The following is a 23,341-nucleotide window of genomic DNA, read 5'->3' as shown; positions in this document are numbered from 1 at the left end:
CAAAATAAAGTCTTTCTTGACTTAATCCTCTCTCTCTTTGGTGACTGACTTTAACCCGGAGAATTCTGGGAGTTTTGTTCTATTATTCTCCTCTGGTTTTCATGGCTAGTATATTCCATATCTTTCTAACTGACTTAATTGTTTCAAGAGTTGTTGGAACTTTCAGATATTTTGATTCTAATACTGCTCACCCAACCAAAGGTGTCAGGGAACTGCCATCGGAGGAACAGGTGGTGGAGGGGCTCAGGGAGGATGGGAGAGACTCAACAGCTGAAGCAGGAACCAGCAGGGGGAGGAGTGGATCTCTGAGGGAATGCGAGCAGGTGGGAGGGCTCAGAGACACTTCCAGCGAGAACAGTGGGGAGGTATCTGAAGCTCCCATAGGGAGACCCACGCCTCGCCGGAAACTGTCACGCCGTGAGTCCAGAAGACGTGTTTCCGTTAAGGAGCTCTTATGCTGGAAACGATTCCGAAAACAACCACTGTCGGAATCTGCAAGTGATTAGAGCAGACATGTCTGAGGAGCTCTGTCACACACAGAGGTTTGTGGAGTTGCACAAACTCTGAGGGACTACGATTTTACGCACAAGCAGCTCATCATCCCATCACAGCATTCCGACAGACTCTGTAAGCTGCCTGTGCAGGAGAAGGCATCATGAGCGACCCAGCCGGAACCGAAGGAGCAGGGGTTGGAGCTGGTCCAAGCTTGGAAGAAAGGTACCGAGCGTTGGAAATCCAACTGGCGCTGCAGACGGCGAGGCTTGAGGAGAGAAGGGCTCAGGATGCAGACAAGAAGGGGAGAGCCACCCAGTTCACCAGAAAGGTACCAGGATTGGTGCAGAAGTTTGGGGGGGACCCCAAGGACTACCATGCCTTTAGAACAGAGATGCAATATGCCCTCAATGTGCAGTTTGATGAATTCCCTGACGAGGAATCGCGAGTGGCTTTTGTGATTGGGCATCTTGAAAAAGGGGCGAGGGACTGGGTTAGACCCCTGATGGCAATGCATAATGACGTCCTAAAGGACACCATGAAGTTCTTTCGTGCAATGGATCTCATGTTTTAAAGCGATATTGAGGAGGGAGTGGTGCGCAGACAGCTAATGGCTTGCAAGCAGGGAAGCAGATCTGTCCGTGAGTACTGGACTGAGTTCACCATGCTGGTTCACAGATTGGGGTGGGACATATTGGCGACACCCATTCAGATGCTATTTGAAGAAGGTCTTTCTTCGGCTGTGAAAGACGAACTGTCCCGGAGCCCCAGGGCAGTTTCTATGGATCAGCTGACCAAATCTGCGCTGACCATAGGAGCGCGCCAGGAGGCGAGAGCCTTGGAGAGGCGGGAAGGTAAGGGGGAACGTTGGAAGGAGTTCCGCATTCCAGACATTCCTGAGCCAGCTTTCCCGCCGGCAGAGCCGATGGAAATCGGAACAGCGCGCGCGCAGTTTCAAAGCCCAGTGAAGGGGGTAGGAAGGAGGGAAAAGGCGCCCGGAAATGCTATCTCTGCCAACAGCCAGGTCACTTTGCCAGAGTCTGCCCCCAGAGGAAGGAATGGCAAGGGATGGTGGGAGCTGTTGAGGGAGGAGTGGAGGAGATACCGGAGCAAGTAAAAGCCAACGCCTGGCTGCCACCGTCGGGGCACAGCAGCCAGGCCAAAGAGCAGTGAAAGTGCCCACGCCAGAACCTCCCAAACCTGCCCTAGTGATAGAAGTGTCACTAGAGTTGCAAAACGGATACCCTCTGAAGATTAAGGCGCTGTTGGACTCAGGCAGCTCCTGCAATTTCATGAGCAAAGAGTTTGCAGCTGAACACCAGATACAGACGATCCCTTTAAGCAACCCCCTACAGGTGACCACGATCGATGGCAGGGAGCTGTTGGGAGGGGAAGTCAGCTTGCAGACCGTCCCAATGATAATGAAGGTGGCAAGGCACACAGAACTGATAGCGTTTAATGTGGCCACCTTGGGAGGGGCTCCCATTATTTTGGGGATGAGCTGGCTGGCGTTACATGATCCACTGGTGGGCTGGCATCAGAGAGTGGTTTCCTTTGGTTCCGCACATTGCTTAGAACACTGCAGGGAGGGAAAGGGTTCAGCAGGAGCCCAAGCTACCCTAGCAGGGACAGAAGTAACGGAGAAGGTGAAGGTACCACGACAATACGCAGATCTCAGCGACGTGTTCAGTGAAAGGGAAGCTGACCAACTACCCCCGCATAGACCCTTTGATTGTCAAATCAATTTACTGCCTGGGGCGCAGCTCCCCGCAGGCAAGTTGTATGCCATGTCAGACAGAGAAATGCAGGAGTTACGAGAGTTCATTGACAAGAACCTGAAGAGGGGTTTCATCAGAGAGTCAAGAGCGGTGGGAGGTAGTCCAGTGTTTTTTGTGGATAAAAAAAACACGGACAAGCCGAGACTTGTGTGTGACTTTCGGGCCTTAAACGCAGTGTCAGAACCATTGGCCTTTCCCATGCCTAGAATAGATGACATTTTGAACAGGGTGCGGAAGGGAAAGATTTTTACCAAGCTGGACCTAAGGGGGGCGTACAATCTGATACGTATAAGGAAAGGGGATGAATGGAAAACCACCATGTTCACCCCTTTGGGGGCATTTGAATATCTCGTTATGCCATTTGGATTACAAGCAGGCTCAGCGTGCTTTCAATCGCTGATGAACCACGTACTAGGGCCTTTGCTTTACAAGAATTGTGTGGCCTTCCTGGATGACGTGTTGGTGTATTCTGAGAATGAGGAGCAGCATGTGAGAGACGTCAGAGAAGTGTTGCGCAGGCTGCTAGCCAACCGGCTGTGGGTGAAACTGGAGAAGTGTCAGTTTCATACCAAGGAGGTGGAGTTCCTGGGGTACCGCCTGTCAGACAAGGGATTGGCTATGGATCCCGGCAAGGTCCAGGCAGTGCTGGAATGGAAAACACCCAAAACAAAGAAGGATGTGCAGAGGTTCCTAGGGTTTGGGAACTTTTACCGTAAGTTCATCCGAAACTTTGCCCACCTGACGGCGCCCATAACGGACTGTCTCAGCAGTAAGAAGAAATTTGTTTGGACTGAGGAGGCGGAGCGAGCTTTTGAGGAGCTAAAAAGGGCCTTCGCCTCTGAAGAACAACTTCTGCATGTGGATTTACAAAAAAAGATGAGAGTCGAAACAGACGCATCAGACAGAGCCATAGGGGCGGTGCTTCTTCTGCAGCCAGGGAAGGAGGAGTCAGAGTGGAGACCGTGTGCTTTTTTTTCGCGAAAGCTGAACAAATCCGAGAGGAACTACACGGTGTACGATCGAGAACTTCTTGCTATTCATGAGGCTTTTCGGAGATGGAGGCACCTGCTAATTGGCGCACAACATAAGGTGCAAGTGTGCACTGACCACAAGAACCTAGAGTATTGGAGAACGGCACGAGTGCTCAACCAACGGCAGTTGAGATGGGCCCAGGAGTTCTCCAGATTTAACTTTGAGATTTGTTATGTGCCAGGCCAAGAGAACGTTAGGGCGGACGCTCTCTCACGTAAACCTGAATATTTGGAGGGGGAGGGAGCACCCGAAGAGAGACATGTCATTCCAGAGGACCGCTGGGTGTGTGGGGCGGCATTGGTGGGGCAAAGAGAACTGGTAGAGGGAACGGAGAACGATGAATACGCACAGGACAAACTCAGGGGACTCAGGAGGGAGGGAGATAAACCCGGAGGTTTTGAGGAGAGAAACGGGGCGTTGTACTACAAGGGAGCGTTATATATACCTGAAGGAGAGTTGAGGGGGAAGGTACTCAAGCAGCTGCACGATAGCCCCACAGCGGGGCATTTTGGGCAACACAGAACCATGTGGCTGGTGACCAGGGAATTTTGGTGGCCCAAGGTCAGGGAAGACGTGCGGGAGTATGTGAGGAGTTGTGACCAATGCCAGCGAGCCAAAGGGGAAAGGCGGGCGCCGGCAGGGTTATTAGAACCGCTACCCACACCAGAAAGACCATGGGAAGCAGTGGCCATAGATTTCATGACTGATCTGCCAAGGTCCAGAGGGAAAACAGCCATCATGGTTGTGGTAGACCTGTTAACCAAAATGGCACACTTTATAGCCTGCTCACATGCGGTCACGGCAGAAGAAACAGCTAAATTGTTTGTAGAAAATGTGTTTAGGTTGCATGGCGCCCCCTTGAGGGTGGTTTCAGACAGAGGGAAACAATTTACTTCCAGGTTCTGGAGGAAGCTCATGAGCTTACTGCATGTAGAGGTTAATTTCTCGACTGCCCGGCATCCTGAAACCAATGGGCAGGCGGAAAGAGCCAATGGCATCCTCCAGCAATATTTGAGGTGTTATGTTAATGACAGAGAGAATGATTGGGTGGAGAAGTTGGCATTGGCGGAATTTGCCTACAACAATGCGGAGAACGTGTCCACGGGGATGAGCCCCTTTTTGGCTAATTACGGGTGCCATCCCAGGGCTTTCCCAGGGGGGGAAGGGGAGAGATGGAGCGTTCCAGCTGCCGAACAGTTCGTAGAAGAAATGGAAGCGATCCATCGCCAGCTCCAACTTAACTTAGACAGGGCCAAGGAGGAATATAAGAGGCAGGCAGACAAACACAGGAGAGAAGGTGAAACCATTAGGGTGGGGGACCAAGTGTGGCTGTCAACCCAAGGGTTACCCTTCAAAGGGGGTTGTAAGAAGTTAAGACCCAAAAGATTGGGCCCATTTGAAATCACACAACAGGTCAATCCAGTGGCTTTCAAACTCCGGTTACCGAACCACATGAAGCTGCACCCAGTTTTCCACAGGTCATTGCTGTCACTGTATAAAGGGGACAGAGAAGGGAGGGTCACTCGGGGACCAGCAATGGAGGAAAGGGAACAAAGCTACCATGTAGCGGAGATCCTCGATTCCAGGTGGAAGGGAGATCAAGTAGAGTATTTGGTAATGTGGGAAGGGGAACCGGAGTCGGAAAACACCTGGGTCAGGGCAGAGGATGTCAATGACGAGGTTTTAATAGAAACTTTTCATCAGAGGTTCCCACGTAAACCTCAGCCTGTAGCGAGGTTCCGGAGGGAATACTTTGCCACCACCGACGAAGAAGAGGAGTTGGAGGGGTTCACAGATTCCGAGGAGGAGGAGGATTCAGCGAGTCGGAACGAAGACCGATGGAGGGAATTGTTCGAGACGTCTGAAGATGAAGAAGATTCTTTTCGGGGTTTTACCTCCTCACCTCCCAGAGGAGAGGAAACGGGAGGGGGTGAGGGGGGCCCTGGAGGGGAGGTGGATGTCAGGGAACTGCCATCGGAGGAACAGGTGGTGGAGGGGCTCAGGGAGGATGGGAGAGACTCAACAGCTGAAGCAGGAACCAGCAGGGGGAGGAGTGGATCTCTGAGGGAATGCGAGCAGGTGGGAGGGCTCAGAGACACTTCCAGCGAGAACAGTGGGGAGGTATCTGAAGCTCCCATAGGGAGACCCACGCCTCGCCGGAAACTGTCACGCCGTTAGTCCAGAAGACGTGTTTCCGTTAAGGAGCTCTTATGCTGGAAACGATTCCGAAAACAACCACTGTCGGAATCTGCAAGTGATTAGAGCAGACATGTCTGAGGAGCTCTGTCACACACAGAGGTTTGTGGAGTTGCACAAACTCTGAGGGACTACGATTTTACGCACAAGCAGCTCATCATCCCATCACAAAAGGCTATATTATATGTACGGTTGTCCAACTCGGGAGATTAAGAACATCAGCAGGTATCCAGTGTTTGATACTTGTCAATAAATAAGCATGATGGTATCATTGCAGCTTTGCAATTCCAAATCCACCTTTCTTAATTTGTAACTGCATTTTTCTGCAATGATCTTCTCAGTAAATTTGAAACCCAAAGACATTTCTTAAAGAGCGGGTTTCATGGCCCACACTTGCATGTCAAAATTTGGGGGCAGTATTCAGGCACACGGTTCTTTCCTCCCATTCTCATGGTTGAACAGGGGAACAGAAGCACACCTGCCCAGGTGTCTGAAGACATGTACTGCTGTGTCATGGGTGTGAATGGAAATGAGCATGATATGGCAGTATAGCAGTCAAAAAGCCATAGCTCCACAATTCATCAGGTAAAAGGTAAATGTAAAGGACTCCAGACAGTTAAGTCCAGTCATGAATGACTCTGGGGTTTGAACTTCTAGGTTGGCAGGAGCTGGGACCAAACAACGAGAGCTCACCCCATCGTGGGGATTCGAACCGCCAACCTTCTGATTGGCAATCCCAAGGCTCAGTGGTTTAGACCACAGCGCCACCCACCAATGTTTGATACTTGTCAATAAATAAGCATGATGGTATCATTCCAGATTTGGACTTCCAAATCCACCTTTCTTAATTTGTAAGTGCATTTTTCTGCAGTGATCTTCTCAGTACATTTGAAACCCAAAGACATTTCCTAAAGAGGGGGTTTCATGACCCACACTCGCAGGAGAAAATTGGGGGCAGTTTTCAGGCACACATTTCTTTCCTCCCATTCTCACGGTTGTGGTGTAAAAGGAACATTAGAAATCGAGACGGAAGCACTAGCATTGTAACCAGGGAAACTGACAAAATAATCCCCGTGCTCAAATGCACCCAAAGGTCACCATACCATCTTAACACGGAGAAAGTGAAATCTCACCATTGCCTTTCCAGCAGCTATCTGTTTTTGGTTCTCTGGAACCAACGGGATGCAGCCAAACTGGATAGGATTGTGGCAGGTCTGTGTGCAGAGTGGGGTTTCCTGCTGAATCCTTATAAGGTGGCACTGAACCTAGGGTGGGGAAAAGAGAATTAAAATCCCACCCCCACCCCAAACCATTTCAGGTTCAAACGGATGTGGGCAGTGAAAGAAAGTACAGTGGTACCTCGCAAGACAAATGCCTCGCAAGACGGAAAACTCACAAAACGAAAGGGTTTTTGGTTTTTTGAGTTGCTTCGCAAGACGATTTTCCCTATGGGCTTGCTTCGCAAGACGGAAACGTCTTGCAAGTTTGTTTCCTTTTTCTTAAAACCGTTAATACAGTTGCGACTTGATTTCGAGGAGCAACTCGTAGTGTGGTAGCCTTTTTTGAGGTTTTTGAAGACTTTGGTGATTTTTGAAGCTTTTCCAAAACTTTTCTGACACCGTGCTTCGCAAGACGAAAAAAAACGCAAGACGAAAAAACTCGCAGAACGAACTAATTTCGTCTTGCGAGGCACCACTGTAGCTCCTCCAGGCAGCCCATGTTGTGTTTTAAAATCTCCCCATCCCCACTTCATGGGGAATTAGCAGAACCGACTGCTGTTCATAGCTAGGTGCTCTCTGAGACTACCTCAAAAGTAAGGCTTCAGGAATAGTAAAGGGCTCTTGGGTGCATGTGGTAATTCAGAGATAAGAGCAGTTGAACAGTTAATGCTGAATTGGCAAGATAGGACAATTAATGCTGAGTGAGAAAGAGGGTTTTTAAAAAATAAAGAGGAACTTGGCTTGAATGTCACTGAAACCAGCGTTTATCTATTTATTCTGAGGTGTTCTACTGCAGCTAATCAGCATTTATGAGTAACATTATTATGATGCAATCTCCTTTAGAGTGGACCTGAGGTGCTTAGAGCAGCATCGGGGAATCTGTGGCCCTCCAGAGATTGTTGGTTCCAGCTCCTCTCAGCTACAGCTGGCATGAATAATAGTGAGGAAAGATGGGAGTTGTAGTTCAGTAACCTCTAGGGGGTCACAGGGTTAAAAGTCCTGGACACAGTGAAGACTACGTCTTTGGTGTGAACATAGAGCACTGCATAAAAGCTTTGGAGCGAGCGTTTTCTTGGCAGGGAATGTGTAACAGACCCGCAGGATCTGCACCAAGTTCTGAAATCGTTTTAGGAATCCTGTGCTTGGTGCTAATCTTTTTTTTATGACACTTTGTGGTACATTTCACTGTTGGGCTTACTGTCATACTTCTTAAACATCAAATTGGGTGGATGTGTGTGTATATAAAAACTGTTTTTATGTCCTTCCCACTATTCCTCTTCGTCATTTTTGAAAGGGAAGAATCTTGCAAAGGGATTCAGTTACTTTCATCTATGCTGAGAGTCGCTTCAAGAGCCCAGTGGTGCAAGTTTAAGTAAATATCTAAAGAAAGAAAGTATGCATGGGTGATTGAAAAGTTTGGAAATCATGGCTGGTGCAAGATCATGTGATGTTTATGTGTAGGAAAATGTTTGGATGCGAAGAGTAGATTTGAGGTTGCTTGTGATCATGTGGCATGTTATACTTTGCAGCGTACTGAATGTCTCTTGTTTCTTACCTCTTGTGATTTCCAGTTAAATGGCTGTGTCAGATTCTTATTTTATAATATGTGTATCTCCTTTATTCAAGGTAGTCTCCATCTCATCTCCAGGGACGGACTCTTAAGACGTTCAGATCCCTGTGGAGCCTTAAATATAAGCTTCCCATTAATTTCAGTTGAGCTTCTGCAAGGGAACATTAGTGTATTCTGGCACGCTAATAACGAAAAAGCAACACAAACATATTTCAAAGTATTCTTCATAATTACAGGGTGCTGTTGGTTTTCCAGAAAGGATTAAATAAGTTTCTTTGCTGTTGGATTCCTGCAGGACTTTTCAAGCGTAGTTGTTGTTGGCTTGGGCAAGAAGGCAGTCGGAGTGAATGACCAAGAAAACTGGAATGAAGACAAAGAAAACATACGGGCAGCTGTTGCAGGTTAACTTTTTTCTTTTCTTTTCTTGTGAGTTGTTCTGTAATCTATTAAATGGGACGTGCTGCATTCTGGAGATACTTGCTGGTTTCAGAGCTCGTGCCTCTTAGAGCTAGTGACCCAGGCTGCACTCCATTACCTACTTGCTGTTGTTGTTGTTTAGTTGTTTAGTCGTGTCCAGCTCTTCGTGACCCCCTGGACCAGAGCACGCCAGGCACTCCTGGTCTTCCACTGCCTCCCACAGTTTGGTCAAACTCATGCTGGTAGCTTCGAGAACACTGTCCAACCATCTTGTCCTGTCGTCTCCTTCTCCTTGTGCCCTCCATCTTCCCCAACATCAGGGCCTTTCCAGGGAGTCTTCTCATGAGGTGGCCAAAGTATTGGAGTCTCAGCTTCAGGATCTGTCCTTCCAGTGAGCCCTCAGGGCTGATTTCCTTAAGAATGGATAGGTTTGATCTTCTTGCAGTCCATGGGACTCTCAAGAGTCTCCTCCAGCACCATAATTCAAAAGCATCCATTCTTCAGCGATCAGCCTTCTTTATGGCCCAGCTCTCACTTCCATACATCACTACTGGGAAAACCATAGCTTTAACTATATGGACCTTTGTTGGCAAGGTGATGTCTCTGCTTTTTACCTATTTCAGTAGGAATTACTTTTGAGTAGCCTGCGCTGCAAATCAAACTGCTCTCAGGCATTGCGTGCAGATGTGGCTTTTTAAAATGCCAAATAAGCATTATTAGCACCCAAGGTACTAATAATGGCATAAGCTCAAAATAATGGCTGCAGACTTTGGCCTGTTGTAATTGCTCAGTCATCACTGTGCCACAGACCAATTGTGGGCGAGGCACTCTCACTCTTGCTGAATTGCCTGCAGGTAGAAGTTGCTTGATAAATGTATCCCAAGTGCACTAATGGGCCATATATTAATAAACCAGCTTCTCCTTTGAGTTGTCTTAACTGGTGACATGAACTTTACCGAGTTGATTTGTAATACCGGATAGATGGAGCCTGATTAAATTTTAAAAATCTGCCCATTCCCTTCCTTTCTCTTTCCCCCACCCCCCTCCAGTCCTTAATGTTGCAAACGTGTATATTATTTTTCAGGCTTAGAATAAAAAATGTAAGCAATAACAAAACAAACAAAGAAAGAAAAATCAGAATTTAACAAAAATAATTTATTATAGAATGGAAGGGGGAAAAGGTAGAAAGAAATACAGTGGTACCTCGGGTTACATATGCTTCAGGTTACATACACTTCAGGTTACACACCCCACTAAGCCAGAAATAGTGCTTCAGGTTAAGAACTTTGCTTCAGGATAAGAACAGAAATCGGGCTCCGGTGGCGCGGCAGCAGCAGGAGGCCCCATTAGCTAAAGTGGTGCTTCAGGTTAAGAACAGTTTCAGGTTAAGTACGGACCTCCGGAACGAATTAAGTACTTAACCTGAGGTACCACTGTATACAGAAGTTGAATTGCTGTGGAGGGAAGTAGAGGGTGCGTGATGGGTTTTATAATTAAGTGTATAATTATGCAGCTGGTGTAATTTAGATACTGTATTTTATGTCAGGGAATCATTGGGAATTTTGGTTATTATGTATATATGTTAAGTTTCAATAAATATCTTTGAAAATTAAAAATATATATATTATTTTTCAGCCGGATGCAGGCAGGTTCAGGACTTGGAGGTCCCTTGTGTGGAAGTCGACCCCTGTGGCGACGCTCAGGCTGCGGCGGAAGGAGCTGCCCTAGGACTCTATGAATACGATGAACTGAAGCAAAAGAAGAAGCCTGTGGTGGACGTTCAGCTCTACGGGAGGTGATTGGCTGAGAAATAACATTTGTATAGTGCCCGGGGTCAACGTACTTGCTCTTCTTTCCCTTAAAAAGGGGTCATCACATGCTGAAAGAATATGTAAAGGGGGCTTGGGAGGGGAGAGACATGGATTAGCCCCATCTGCTGTTGGTGATGTCCGCAACGGCCATGCCCCCTCCCCCAGTATGTGGGTTCTGTGTGTGTCGACAAAGGGGCAACCGTGCCCAGTCAGGCTGGCTTGTACATAAAGGAGTTGTATGGGCATATATTGGCATACTTATGGGCTCTCCTCACATGCCAGCTTAAGGCAGGGGGCACTGTGTGTGTGTTGCTGGTTGACACATTCTTTCATTGCATGGAGGGTGTAATCTGAACCCCCTTTTTTGAGTTCAAAAACAAAATGCCAGGGTCTTATTTGCAAAGACTTCCTTTTTATAGAAAGGTAAGGGACGCGGGTGGCCCTGTGGGTTAAACCACAGAGCCTAGGACTTGCTGATCCATCAGAAGGTCGGCGGTTCGAATCCCCGCAACGGGGTGAGCTCCCGTTGTTCGGTCCCTGCTCCTGCCAACCTAGCAGTTCGAAAGCATGTCAAATTGCAAGTAGATAAATAGGTACTGCTCTGGCAGGAAGGTAAACGGCATTTCCGTGCCCTGCTCTGGTTTGCCAGAAGCAGCTTTGTCATGCTGACCACATGACCCGGAAGCTGTCTGCGGACAAACGCCGGCTCCCTCAGCCAGTAAAGCGAGATGAGCATCGCAATCCCAGAGTCGTCCGCGGCTGGACTTAACTGTCAGGGGTCCTTTACATTTTAAGGCATAGATAAAGTAAGGTACTCTTTAATGAGATCTGTACGAGAAGTGAGAATCAAACCTTCCAAATGAAAATGAACTAAGTCCTCTTCAAATGCCAGCATTGTCTATATTGGGGTAGTGGCTGACATACAACTGGTACTAAATAAATGTTAGATTTAGCGTGGCTTACTGAGTTTGGTCAGGAATTTGCTACATTTGAATATGCTGCTTAGTTTTAATGGCCTACATAGCTTGGTGTCTGGGTATTGGAAGAAATACCAGTTCCCACTTAAACTCTGATCATCTTTGAAGGCTGTTCTCTAGGGCCCTCTGCCATCTGATGAGGGTGGGTGGTTGTCTCTGCCTAGTGAAGTTCTCCTGGCACCAGCCCTCATTTCTCTTTGGCACCAGACAATTTTTTTCTATCTTTCCCAAACCTTTCAAATATCAAGAGTAAGGTTTTGATGTTGATGTTTGCGGTTTGGTTGCCCCTGTTCATCTGGTCAACCAGCTTAAAATTCTACAGTTCTGCAATGTTTGCCGGTAGAAGGAGAGTCACTGATTTATGGCATTTCAGTTCTATGATGATATTATCCTCCTGTATTCCTGTTTAGCGATGGAGCTGAGGCCTGGCGGAAAGGCCTTATCTATGCCAAGGGACAGAACTTGGCCAGATCCCTCATGGAAGGTCCAGCCAACCACATCACACCTACCCGATTTGCTGAAATTATTGAAAAGAAACTTAAAAGTGTCTGTAGCGATGCAACTGTCCATAAAAGGTGAGTTCAGTTGAAATAATTCTCTCACAATGGCATTGAGTGAGAACTCTTAGATTTGTGCCTGCTTTCAGTTGCTTGCTGTGAGCTAGTGATGGGTCAGCACTGCTTCACAGACCTCTCCTTGCGTTATCTTTGCTGGTAGCATTAGGGAATTGGCTTGTATTGGTCCTCCATTGGAAAAGGATAAATTTCCTCACTTCAGCTACAGCAGTCCAAAAAAGTTTGATGCAATGTGTCAAACCACTGGGACCTGATAGCTGTTGTCAAGTTATCATTTTAAGCTTAAAAACCACAAATACTGCAGCAATTAAAATCCACCAACCTTCCAACTGCTATGAAGTCTTATGTAAATACATATTTCTCTGCTTTTTGCTGTCTGGAAAGTCCTGGCTTTCAGTTCTGTTTTGGTGGTTCACCCAATCAAAGCAGAATTTCTGGGACTGTTCTTTACTAAATTGGCTCTAGGTGGTTTGCCAGAAGCTTCAAAAGGGCAACTGCCCATGTTACTTTACCATCTATGTTTCTTCCCCTGCCTCTTTCCTTTCCTGCCCCAAGCTTGCTTATACAGAGAAGCCGCTTTTTTCATATACAGAACAGAACTGTATCCATCACCAGCTTCATTTAAAGAGAAGGCTGTTTTGGTTTAACTTTTGTGGTCAAAAACCGCAGGACAATCACTTTTAAAATGCCTTATAAACAGAATAGAACAAAAGGTTAAGCTAGGTCTTTTGCTTTGTAATTGCCCTATAATTTGGGGGGCAGTGGGGGATACTGCTTTGCAGATAGATTGAGACTCTGCAGTTCAATTTGTGCCCTTTTGCAAACTGGGGATGGTTTTCCATTGTTCCAGGGATAAGTCCTGGATAGAAGCACAAGAGATGGGATCGTTCTTGAGTGTTGCCAAAGGCTCTGATGAACCACCCGTCTTTTTGGAGCTCCACTATAATGGAAGCTGTGATGCCAATGAACCTCCAGTGGTGTTTGTTGGGAAAGGAATTACTTTTGATAGGTAAGTATTGTGCGTATCTTTGGAAGCAAAATCTGAAAATCCAGTCAGGTGTTCTCTTTAATCAACAAAGAAAGAAGCAATCTTGGCTCTAGGTGGTTCGCCTTTTCTGCAAAGTACACATATTTCATTTAGAGCTGTTGATTTATTTGCAGGGTTACTGGGTGATTAACCCTCTTTAATGATTAATCAGTTAGGTGATTCAACATTACTTTGACCCAGTATTGGGAAAACTAATCATCCAATAGTTAGCATAGATGTTGGTTTTATTTATTATAATTATATCCCCATTCACACATGTTAATCGCTCAACCTGAAGCGGTGACTTGCATGTGTGAAGACAGAATTTTTTGTATTGCCTGGAAATCAATTCTTTGTGTACTGCCCTGAGAACTTCTGGTTTTTGTTGTGTAGTTGAACGCAGGCAGTTATCTAGTATCTGCTTCCAGATTTTTCCTGCCAAGTTTGTGGACTTCATAGCACAGTGGGTAGCAGTAATCTGTGCCCTCGCATTCATGAAAGCCTCTTGTGTTCAGCAGAGGCATCTGCCAGTAGAAGGTGGGAGTTGGATTTTATTAATTCCTGTCTTCTTTGTGACCCCACCAATCTGTTCCAGAGTCTTGGGGGACCCTTGGAACAGGAGAGGTGGTACAAGCAGCTGCAGGAGAAGGGGGGATTTGTGAAAACAGCGTCCCACCCTCCTTCCATTCACAGATGCCTCTGCTGGATTTGTAAATGGAGGGACAACTGTACACAACACAATGCCATGTTTTCCATGGGTGTGCCTTTTTAGAAAGGGGAAAATGGTCATTTTCTATCAAAGGTATATTTGGGCAAGATGTGGGAAGGGAGGTGTTGGTAGTTGCAGCCATTTGCGTTCAGAAATTGGAGCCTTCCGTTCACACCTGGTTGTGGTAATCTGTGACCGCTTTTCTCCAGTGGTGGTATTTCCATTAAGCCGTCTGCCAACATGGATGCCATGAGAGCCGATATGGGAGGAGCAGCCACCATCTGCTCTGCCATTGTGACAGCTGCGGAACTGAAGTTGCCCATTAATTTAATCGGTAAGTGGAATAGGAGGAGCGCCTGAAGAATGTGTAAAAGGAGCCAGGCACAGAAAGACCCGTGGGGATATTTGTGGGAATATTTAGGGATGTGGGGGAGGATATATTGTCCAAGATATTCTATACCAACTTGTCTTTACAAGTTCAACAAAATCAGCAGAGTTAACATCCCCCCTCCTTTTTTTAAACACCCGCACAGCAGATAGCTTGCTCAGACTCGTTAGAGTCTCTGTAAATATTTCCTGGTATTTCCCCCGTTTAAGCCCTCCTAAAATAAAACGCTACGCAGTCTTCTGTAAAGTATAAAACGTTTACTCATAAGTAATCATCTGTTCACACAAAGGTTCCCAAAAGGCAGACTTGAAAGGTTAGAACATACAGTGGTACCTCGGGTTACATAGGCTTCAGGTTACAGACTCCGCTAACCCAGAAATTGTACCTCGGGTTAAGAACTTTCCTTCAGGATGAGAACAGAAATCGTGCTCCAACGGCACAGCGGCAGCGGGAGGCCCCATTAGCTAAAGTGGTGCTTCAGGTTAAGAACAGTTTCAGGTTAAGAACAGACCTCCGGAACAAATTAAGTACTTCACCCGCGGTAACACCGTAGTTTAAATGGGGTGACTATCTCTTTATGAGAGAAAGCCCCCCTTTTCTTCTCTTGGCCTGGAGCCAAGGGTGCATCTTAGTAGTGCTGTTGTTAAGATGGCATCAATAGAGACAAGATGGTCGCTGGCCTGTGGTTCTTGTTCTAGCAGCTTCTTGAGAGGCCATGCCCATCTCAAGTTGCCCATAGGAAGTTTCGTCTCAGTTGTGGAAAGCAGGAAGTTCCAGCTGGAGGACTGAGACAACCTTCATGTCTGCTCTAGCAATGTTGTGTTTGACTGCACCTGATTCTTACATCCCACAGTATTTCAGTAACACGCTTTCCAAACATGCCGTATATTGAGACGTGTGGTAGCTCCACTTAGCCCGGATTTTCTGCTCTGACTGGCAGTGTGACTCTCCAAGATCTTGGACAGAGAAGACATTCCCTGATCTGCTGTCTGGAGAGCCTAGGGGTTGAGCGTAGGAACTCACGCACACGAACAAAGCACGCATTGGCTACCACAGATATGGTCCTTCCCTGAACCTTCCTGCAGCCTTGGTTTGTCCCATGGCTTCTTGCTTGTTCTCCAACCTCTCTGCAGTTTGTTAGGGGTGTTGAGTGTTGTTCAGTGACCCCTGTTCCCCTCGCAAAGGTAGAGTTTCTAGAGTGGTTTAATGTGGAACTCTTGGAACTGTAGATCATTGATGGGAATAGGGAACCCCAAGCAACTCTCAGCTCCCTTAACAAACTGCGTTTCCCAGGATCCTTTGGGGGAAGAAGCCATGATGGTTTAAAGTTCCTTAAGTGTGTGGTACAAGTTGGGCCTCGGTTTCCAGTAACTTGGCACCAAAGGAAGAACACATCTTCTAAATAAAATGTCAGTACAGTCAAACCTCTATTTACCACCGTCTCTTCTTATGGTTGTTCCAAGTCGCGACTGCGGCAAACCCGGAAGTAACTGGCGGGTTTGCCATCATTCGCACATGTGCAGGAGCGACAATCGCCGTTCGCACATGTGCAGAAGCGGGCAATTGGCGCCCACGCCTTTGCACAACGGCGCCTCTCCCAACGACCCGTTTCGACCTCCGGAACGGATTATGGTCGCAAATAGAGGTTCCACTGTAGTGGAAAAGGTTTCATCAAAGCTTTGAGGTAAACCTTGAAAACAGGATTAAAAAGCTTTTAATAACAAACACCAAATAATGTCCGAGTGTGATGTCAGATTGCAACAGCAGTTGACTTTCCCCCCCAATCTCAGGCTTGACACCCCTTTGTGAAAACATGCCCAGTGGGAAGGCAAACAAGCCTGGAGATGTCGTGAAGGCCATGAATGGGAAAACAATTCAGGTATGTTTTTAAGATGCTTGTGTAAGCAAAGGAGGTTTGAGCTGTGTTTGGACCGGTGGTATCACATTAAGCTGAGCGAGACAATTAGTTTTTAATGCTCTCTTGTGCATTAAAAATTCAGCCCTTTCTTGCAGTTGGAACTAGAGCAACAAGGAATGGGCTGGTTTCAACCCTTTCTCTCTGATGAGTTGGATTTCATTTTAAAATTAGCAGTGAGTTTTTAGCACAAAGGGATGCTGTAACAGAAGCTGCACCCAATCACATGCAGTCTAAATTGACTCGGTCCCCATTCGACCACCTCATTTTGCTTCCAAGGGCCCATGCTAGGAGCCCTTAGTAAAGGTAAAGGGACCCCTGACCATTAGGTCCAGTCGTGACCGACTCTGGGGTTGTGGCGCTTATCTCACTTTATTGGCCGAGGGAGCTTCTGGGTCATGTGGCCAGCATGACTAAGACGCTTCTGGCGAACCAGAACAGCGCACGGAAACACCGTTTACCTTCCCGCCGGAGCAGTACATATTTATCTACTTGCACTTTGATGTGCTTTCGAACTGCTAGGTTGGCAGGAGCAGGGACCGAGCAACGGGAGTTCACCCTGTCACGGGGATTCGAACCGCCAACCTTCTGTGGTTTAGGCAAGTCCTAGGCTCTGTGGTTTAACCCACAGCACCACCCATGTCCCAGGAGCCCTTAGGCAAACTATTATTCCTCAGCCTCCCCTCCTCTCTCCAATCACTGTGTGAGTGAAAAACAATACTGGTGCTGGCCAACTTTATAGGGCTGCTGTCAGAATGCTAAGAGAGTATGTGTGAGGAGTCTTGAACGCTATAAAGGGCTATTGAAATGCTAAGCTATTGGCTGGTTAATTAATTTTTTATGGCATATATTACTTTTAATTAAATCGTCAAAACCAGAGGCCTTCTTATTGGGAATCACATGATCGGATATTCCTCCGAAGGCGAAATATATTTTTCTATATGCTACCGTTGCCGCGAGGATTTTAATTGTGAGTAATTGGAAAAGTGATAAAACCCCTTCGAGGTCAGAATGGCTACAGAAACTAGTAGAGTACACAGAATTAGCCAAGTTAACTGAAAGAATGAAAGATAAGTCCAAACAAGTATTTATTACAAAATGGGAACCTTTTAAAAACAACTGTGGAAGTCTAAACTCTGTCGCTGCTTTTGAATAACCTCTGTAGTTGTACTAAGTAAGAAATAAAGATACAGGAGAAATGATATTTTACTGTAAAATGAATAGATAGGTTTATGCAAAAAGTTAGTAGACTATAAATGAAGTATGGAGAAGACGGGAAGTCAATGAATTACAAGAAGATTTATTGTCAATTATATAAATTTATCTTTTTTGGTTAATGGTGTAATTTGTAACAAATGATGTAAATACTCTTTTTTGTATTTTGTTGGTGCGTAAGAACAAATAAAGCAAAAAATAATAATCATTCTCTTATTTTGGGGGGTGTTCCTCATCTTGAAAGGTTGACAACACAGATGCAGAAGGAAGGTTGGTTCTGGCGGATGCCCTTTGCTACGCACACAGTTTTAATCCAAGAGCTATTGTAGATGCTGCTACATTAACAGGTACCTATTCTTATTTTTTTCTTTGAAGTTTCTGGCTTCCACATTCAACTCCAGATGTGCAATAGTGTTGGGATGATCCCCAGGCCATGCTAAACTAGTTTAGCGCTACATGTATGGTTTCAGCAAGCATAAAGTGTCCGTTGCCTGAGCCTCTTCTGGGGAGGATAAAACTTAAACACAATGCAGAATTGCCCCCAAATAGACCAGAGGTAATTGTACTTCATCCAGCAGAGCTTTTACTGCTGCTGAAGGCAAATGAACATAATGGTCAAATCCAGTCCATTCAGGATTGGCACAGTCTATAAGAAATCCAGTTGCAGCACTTACAATGAAAGTTAACAATACTTATAATAAGACTAAACCTTAGCACTACAGCACACCAGAACAAAGAGAAAGAAAGGGAAAGTGAGTGAGTGAGACCCAGGCTCCTTCTGGCCTGATTATTACAGTCAGCATGACCTTGACAGAAAGATAACAGAACCAGTTTAAAGCAGCTGTACTCAGCTTCCCAGAAGAAATAACCCAAACAAAAACCTTCTGCCTGTTTCTTTCACACTTTCTGTAACCCTCTTGAATTAAGTACAGTGAGAAGCATATCAGATCAATACAAAGAAATGCAAACTGACAGTATCAGGCTCACGTGCTCTGCTCTTCTCCCATGTAGCCAAGATGATTTATGCCAAGTTGACTTGCTTCAACAAATCTTGACTTAGCATTACTCGCAGACCAAGAATCCTGATTTAAAACAAAGGTTACTTAAACAAGCCAAGATTACAACCCACGACTTAGCATGTTAGCAACTAAGCACTATTTGTTTTGAACTAGACTGTAGGTAGGAATGCATTGCATGTTCAGGAACAAACCAAAGTCTGACATAATCCCATGAATAAATATGTAAGATTATGCCTTCTGTAGGTCATAGAAATGTGTTTAGAAACAGAAAGCAAAAGAGATTGTTGTAACTCCCTATGAAATGATGGGTTAATAACTTGATCTGTGTAATATTGTATAGGTGCCATGGATATCGCACTAGGATCTGCAGCTACCGGGGTTTTCACCAATTCACACCAGCTGTGGAACTATCTGTATGAGGTATGTTTGCAGCACGGATAAACAGATGTGAAGATGGCCACTAACTTAAAGGGCTTTAAAGAAAGGACCGGTGTTAAAACTTGGGTCTGCAACTGTTGTTGGACTACAACTCCCATCATCTCTAGCCATCAGGACCAGTGGTCAGGGATGATGGGAGTTGTGGTCCAACAACAGCTGAAGGCCCAAGTTTGAGAAGAAACACTGGATTAGACCAATATTATTGGGAACCTGTCAACAACTGTTAGCCACAAAAGCTGAAAAAATGGAACCTCCTGTTTGGAAGGTTATAAACCTCTTGTGAACTAGGTGTTGGGAGCAAGCTCCAGGCTTGTTTTAGCCATTCCCAGAGTGTTGTGCTAGATTAATCTTTTCCCCCCATTATGTTTTACTAAGTTTCAACATTCTAAACATGAACAATAAAAACACAATTTTGACTTTTCTGTTATTTTTATTGACTTCCCATCCCGTTTTCCATGGAGTTTTGTTTCTTTCTTTCTGCTACACGCTATCTTCTATCAACTAATTCATAACCACAATGTTATAATCTAATTACTTCTGTTGCTTATAGCTCAAACATGCTCACATCATACTATATTTCTTTAAATAGTCCAAAAAAGGCATCCATTCTTCCACAAGGCACTCAATATTATATTTTCTTAATTTTGCTGTTATTTTTGCCAGTTCTGCATAGTAATCTTACTTATCCATTCTTCTTTGGTTGGAAAGTCTTCTTCCATTTTGTGCTAGATTAATCTTTTACCTGATGCACAAGGCCATTCTAAAATGCTATGCAAGAACCTTTTAATTGTGGAACATAATTATATAGCACTATAGTATTAATTACAGTTTTTAAGGATGTTTTGACACCATGTTCAGGTCTCTTTGGTCTTGTCTCATTCATTGATGTTGGGGACAAAATGGCAGTTAAAGTTATTTTTAAATGTTGCTAAAAGTGTTTCTGTTTTTGCTGATGATTTTAATATTTCATTGTAAACTGCTTAGGTTTCATTACAACCAAGTAAGTGGTTTATGAAACAATCGTATCTGTTGAAGTTTTTCATGCTACTGACTTCCTTTACTCACAATGCATTTACATTTGTAGGCTAGCATCTTGACAGGAGACCGTGTTTGGAGGATGCCTCTCTTTGAACATTATACAAAACAGATGACAGACTGTCAGCTTGCGGACATCAACAACCTTGGAAAATACAGGTAAAGGTAAAGGGACCCCTGACCATTAGGTCCAGTCGTGGCCGACTCTGGGGTTGCGGTGCTCATCTCCCTTTACTGGCCGAGGGAGCCGGCGTACAGCTTCCGGGTCATGTGACCAGCATGACTAAGCCGCTTCTGGCGAACCAGAGCAGCACACAGAAACACCGTTTACCTTCCCGCCGGAGCGGTACCTATTTATCTACTTGCACTTTGCTGTGCTTTCAAACTGTTAGGTTGGCAGGAGCAGGGACCAAGCAACGGGAGCTCACCCCGTCGTGGGGATTCGAACCACTGTGGGGATTCTGATTTGCAAGCCCTGGGCTCTGTGGTTTAGACCTGCAGCCAATCAGAAGCCGTGCTTTGTTGTCCGAATATTTTGGAAGTTGAATGGACTTCCGGAAACGATTCCATTCGACTTCCAAGGTACAACTGTAACTTGCAATCAGCCAAGATTTTTTTTAAAAAAAGATGTTTGAGGTGGGTTTGTAAATCATGGCTTGTGGTAACTATGGCCTGGCATCGTGATAAACCATAGTTACAGCTATTAACTCTGCTTCCGGAGGCTACTGTACCATGAAGATGAGAGTGTACTTACAAAGTTGAGTGCTGAGAGGAGAAAATTAAAGCAGGCAAACCAGTTTTTCTTTTGCACTTTTGGAAGCACAAGTTATGGTTTGAATTTGAAACTATTGCTGGTGCAAACCATGGTTTGATGATATGTCTGAATTGAGCCTCCTTGTTGCTGTACAGTTTAATTTATAATTCTTTACTCCTACAAGTAAACAGATAAAAGTAATCCACTCATATTTTATGTTCCTTTCCCATTAGATCTGGTGGCGCATGTACAGCTGCTGCATTTCTGAAAGAATTTGTGACTGCCCCTCATTGGGCTCACCTAGATATTGCAGGTGTGATGGGAAATAAAGATGAGATTCCCTACCTTCGTAAGGGCATGGCAGGACGGCCCACAAGGACTCTAGTAGAGTTTGCTGCTCGACTGAGTCAAGACAAGCAGGCATTCAGAAAATAGTTAGATGTGCAATTATAGAACCTCCCAGCCTTAAAATCAGTTTGAGTTAATTTCAAAACTGCTGAAGAAGTGTGTATTAATTAAACAGGAAGGAAAAGAAAAATATCCACAACATGGATTTTTCAGCGTATTTCAAAATGCAATGATGAACTGCAAATTTATTTTGTTAAAAAAACCCTTACTGAGCAAGGATCTCTTATACTTCCCTTTTTTATGATGAACAGACATACGAATATTCTGTTTAGACCTTTAATATTGAAGGAGAGATCACTTTCAACTATCATGTTTTGCAACTTGAATGGAAACTATAAAATTGTCACAATAAATATCTACTTGAAAACGTCTTGTTGTTCATACATTGGGAAGTGGGTTTTGAGGAGGATGCATTTATAGGTGTTATATAATACGTGGGGTTGGGGAGGAAAGACCTGTAGTGAGAATTTGTATCGGCATCCCTCACAAATCAGAACCAATTCCAAAAGGCACTGGCTTTTCCAATAATAGGTAAAGGTAAAGGGACCCCTGACTATAAGATCCGGTCGTGACCAACTCTGGGGCTGTGGCGCTCATCTCGCATTACTGGCCGAGGGAGCCGGCGTACAGCTTCCGGGTCATGTGGCCAGCATGACTAAGCCGCTTCTGCCGAACCAGAGCAGCGCATGCAAATGCCATTTACCTTCCCGCCAGAGCGGTACCTATTTATCTACTTGAACTTTGACATGCTTTCGAACTGCTAGGTTGGCAGGAGCAGGGACCGAGCAACGGGAGCTCACTCCGCTGCGGGGATTCGAAAAGCCAACCTTCTGATCGGCAAGTCCTAGGCTCTGTGGTTCAACCCACAGCGCCACCCACGTCCCTTTCCAATAATAGGCCCAAGTAAAATTGGATTCCAGGATTCACAAGACATCTTTAATAGATTTCTGTAAGATACAGAGGGGAAACTGGTAGAGGACATGCTTTGTCTGCAGGTGGTTCCAGAATCAATCCATGGCACTTTGACAAAAAACCCTCTGTTAATAGAGCTAAAAAATTCCTCTCTGCCCAAGACTCTGGAGAGTAGCTTGCTAGTCTGAACAAACAGTACCTGTCTAGAAGGGCCAAGGATCTGAGCTTGAATAAGGCACTTTAATACACTAGTTCAACACTGGCTGAGTGGGCGCTTCTATTTTCTCAAAGATTCTTCTTTCCTCTGATCTTTAAATGGTTTGCATGTATCTACCTCATGAGTAAATCGTGGAATCTGTTGCCAGAAGCACCTGCTTTTATCTTGCTTGGTAAGGTATTGCAGCAGTCCAAGATAAAATACACCTAGTAGCTACAATTTTTGCCATTGAGCTCACAGTCGAATACTTCCATATCTGCATCATAACATGAATTTGCAGCCTGGCTCAGAGCAGATATTATTTAATCTAAGGGCAAAGCGATGCACAATGTTGCATAAAGCCCCAAACTGCCAACTGGCTGCAGCTCTCTGAGAAAGTGATTTTGGAACTGTGATGGTGGGTTTCACTGAAAATAAACTAGCTGCAGGGATAGAGACAAAAGCAAACTCTGTACTGGAAACATACTTTTATCATTACTCAGCGCTTTTAAGGAAGCGAACATATGCATGGAATTAAAAATGACGTATTCAACACTGGGGGGGGGGAAATGGATGGGATTTAAAATACAGATACTTGAAAGCTACTTGTAAGCCTGCCTTAGGTAAAGGTAAAGGTACCCCTGCCCGTACGGGCCAGTCATGTCCGACTCTAGGGTTTGTGCGCCCATCTCACTCTATAGCCGGGAGCCAGCGCTGTCCGCAGACACTTCCGGGTCACGTGGCCAGCGTGACAAAGCTGCTCTGGCGAGCCAGCGCAGCACACGGAAACGCCGTTTACCTTCCCGCTATAAAGCGGTACCTATTTATCTACTTGCACTTTTGACATGCTTTCGAACTGCTAGGTTGGCAGGAGCTGGGACTGAAAGACGGGAGCTCACCCCGCCACGGGGATTCGAACCGCCGACCATACGATTGGCAAGCCCTAGGCACTGAGGTTTTCCCCACAGCGCCACTCGCGTCCTAAGCCCGCTTTAGGACCAATTAAAATTATAATTATACTCTGCCATTTCCCCTTGCAGTGACTTATGGATAAAATAAGAACCTAGCGAAAACATGGGTAAAGACCACACCATTCGCAAAAAACAATATAAGCATGAATAGAAATAAATATATATGGATTTAATTCTATTAATGTTTATTTTTTTAATGGTTAACTAAACCATGGGTAAAAACCACACCAATCACAAAAAACAATATAAGTATAAATAGAAATATATAGATTTAATTCTATTAATG

The 23,341-nt window shown here is 45.3% G+C and overlaps 1 protein-coding gene across 3 annotated transcripts in view; it reads left to right on the top strand.

Annotated features, from left to right (window-relative positions):
* Positions 1-21,343, top strand: part of LAP3 (leucine aminopeptidase 3) — a 28,748-nt gene extending 7,405 nt beyond the window's left edge. For all 3 annotated transcript variants that reach the window (XM_082237408.1, XM_082237409.1, XM_082237410.1), the window contains exons 4-13: positions 8,584-8,689; positions 10,341-10,500; positions 11,904-12,068; positions 12,919-13,077; positions 14,014-14,138; positions 15,983-16,071; positions 17,567-17,669; positions 18,682-18,761; positions 19,864-19,973; positions 20,802-21,343. In XM_082237408.1, coding sequence (XP_082093534.1) covers positions 8,584-8,689; positions 10,341-10,500; positions 11,904-12,068; positions 12,919-13,077; positions 14,014-14,138; positions 15,983-16,071; positions 17,567-17,669; positions 18,682-18,761; positions 19,864-19,973; positions 20,802-21,003 — 1,299 coding nt within the window. In that variant the 3' untranslated portion in view covers positions 21,004-21,343. The remainder of the gene's footprint in view (positions 1-8,583; positions 8,690-10,340; positions 10,501-11,903; positions 12,069-12,918; positions 13,078-14,013; positions 14,139-15,982; positions 16,072-17,566; positions 17,670-18,681; positions 18,762-19,863; positions 19,974-20,801) is intronic.
* Positions 21,344-23,341: the final 1,998 nt, after the last annotated feature.

The sequence above is a fragment of the Podarcis vaucheri genome (genome assembly GCF_965113315.1).
Source record: "Podarcis vaucheri genome assembly, chromosome: 9".
Taxonomy (NCBI): domain Eukaryota; kingdom Metazoa; phylum Chordata; class Lepidosauria; order Squamata; family Lacertidae; genus Podarcis; species Podarcis vaucheri.
The sequence above is the reverse complement of the archived record's forward strand: the minus strand, read 5'-3'. Positions and strand labels throughout refer to the sequence as shown.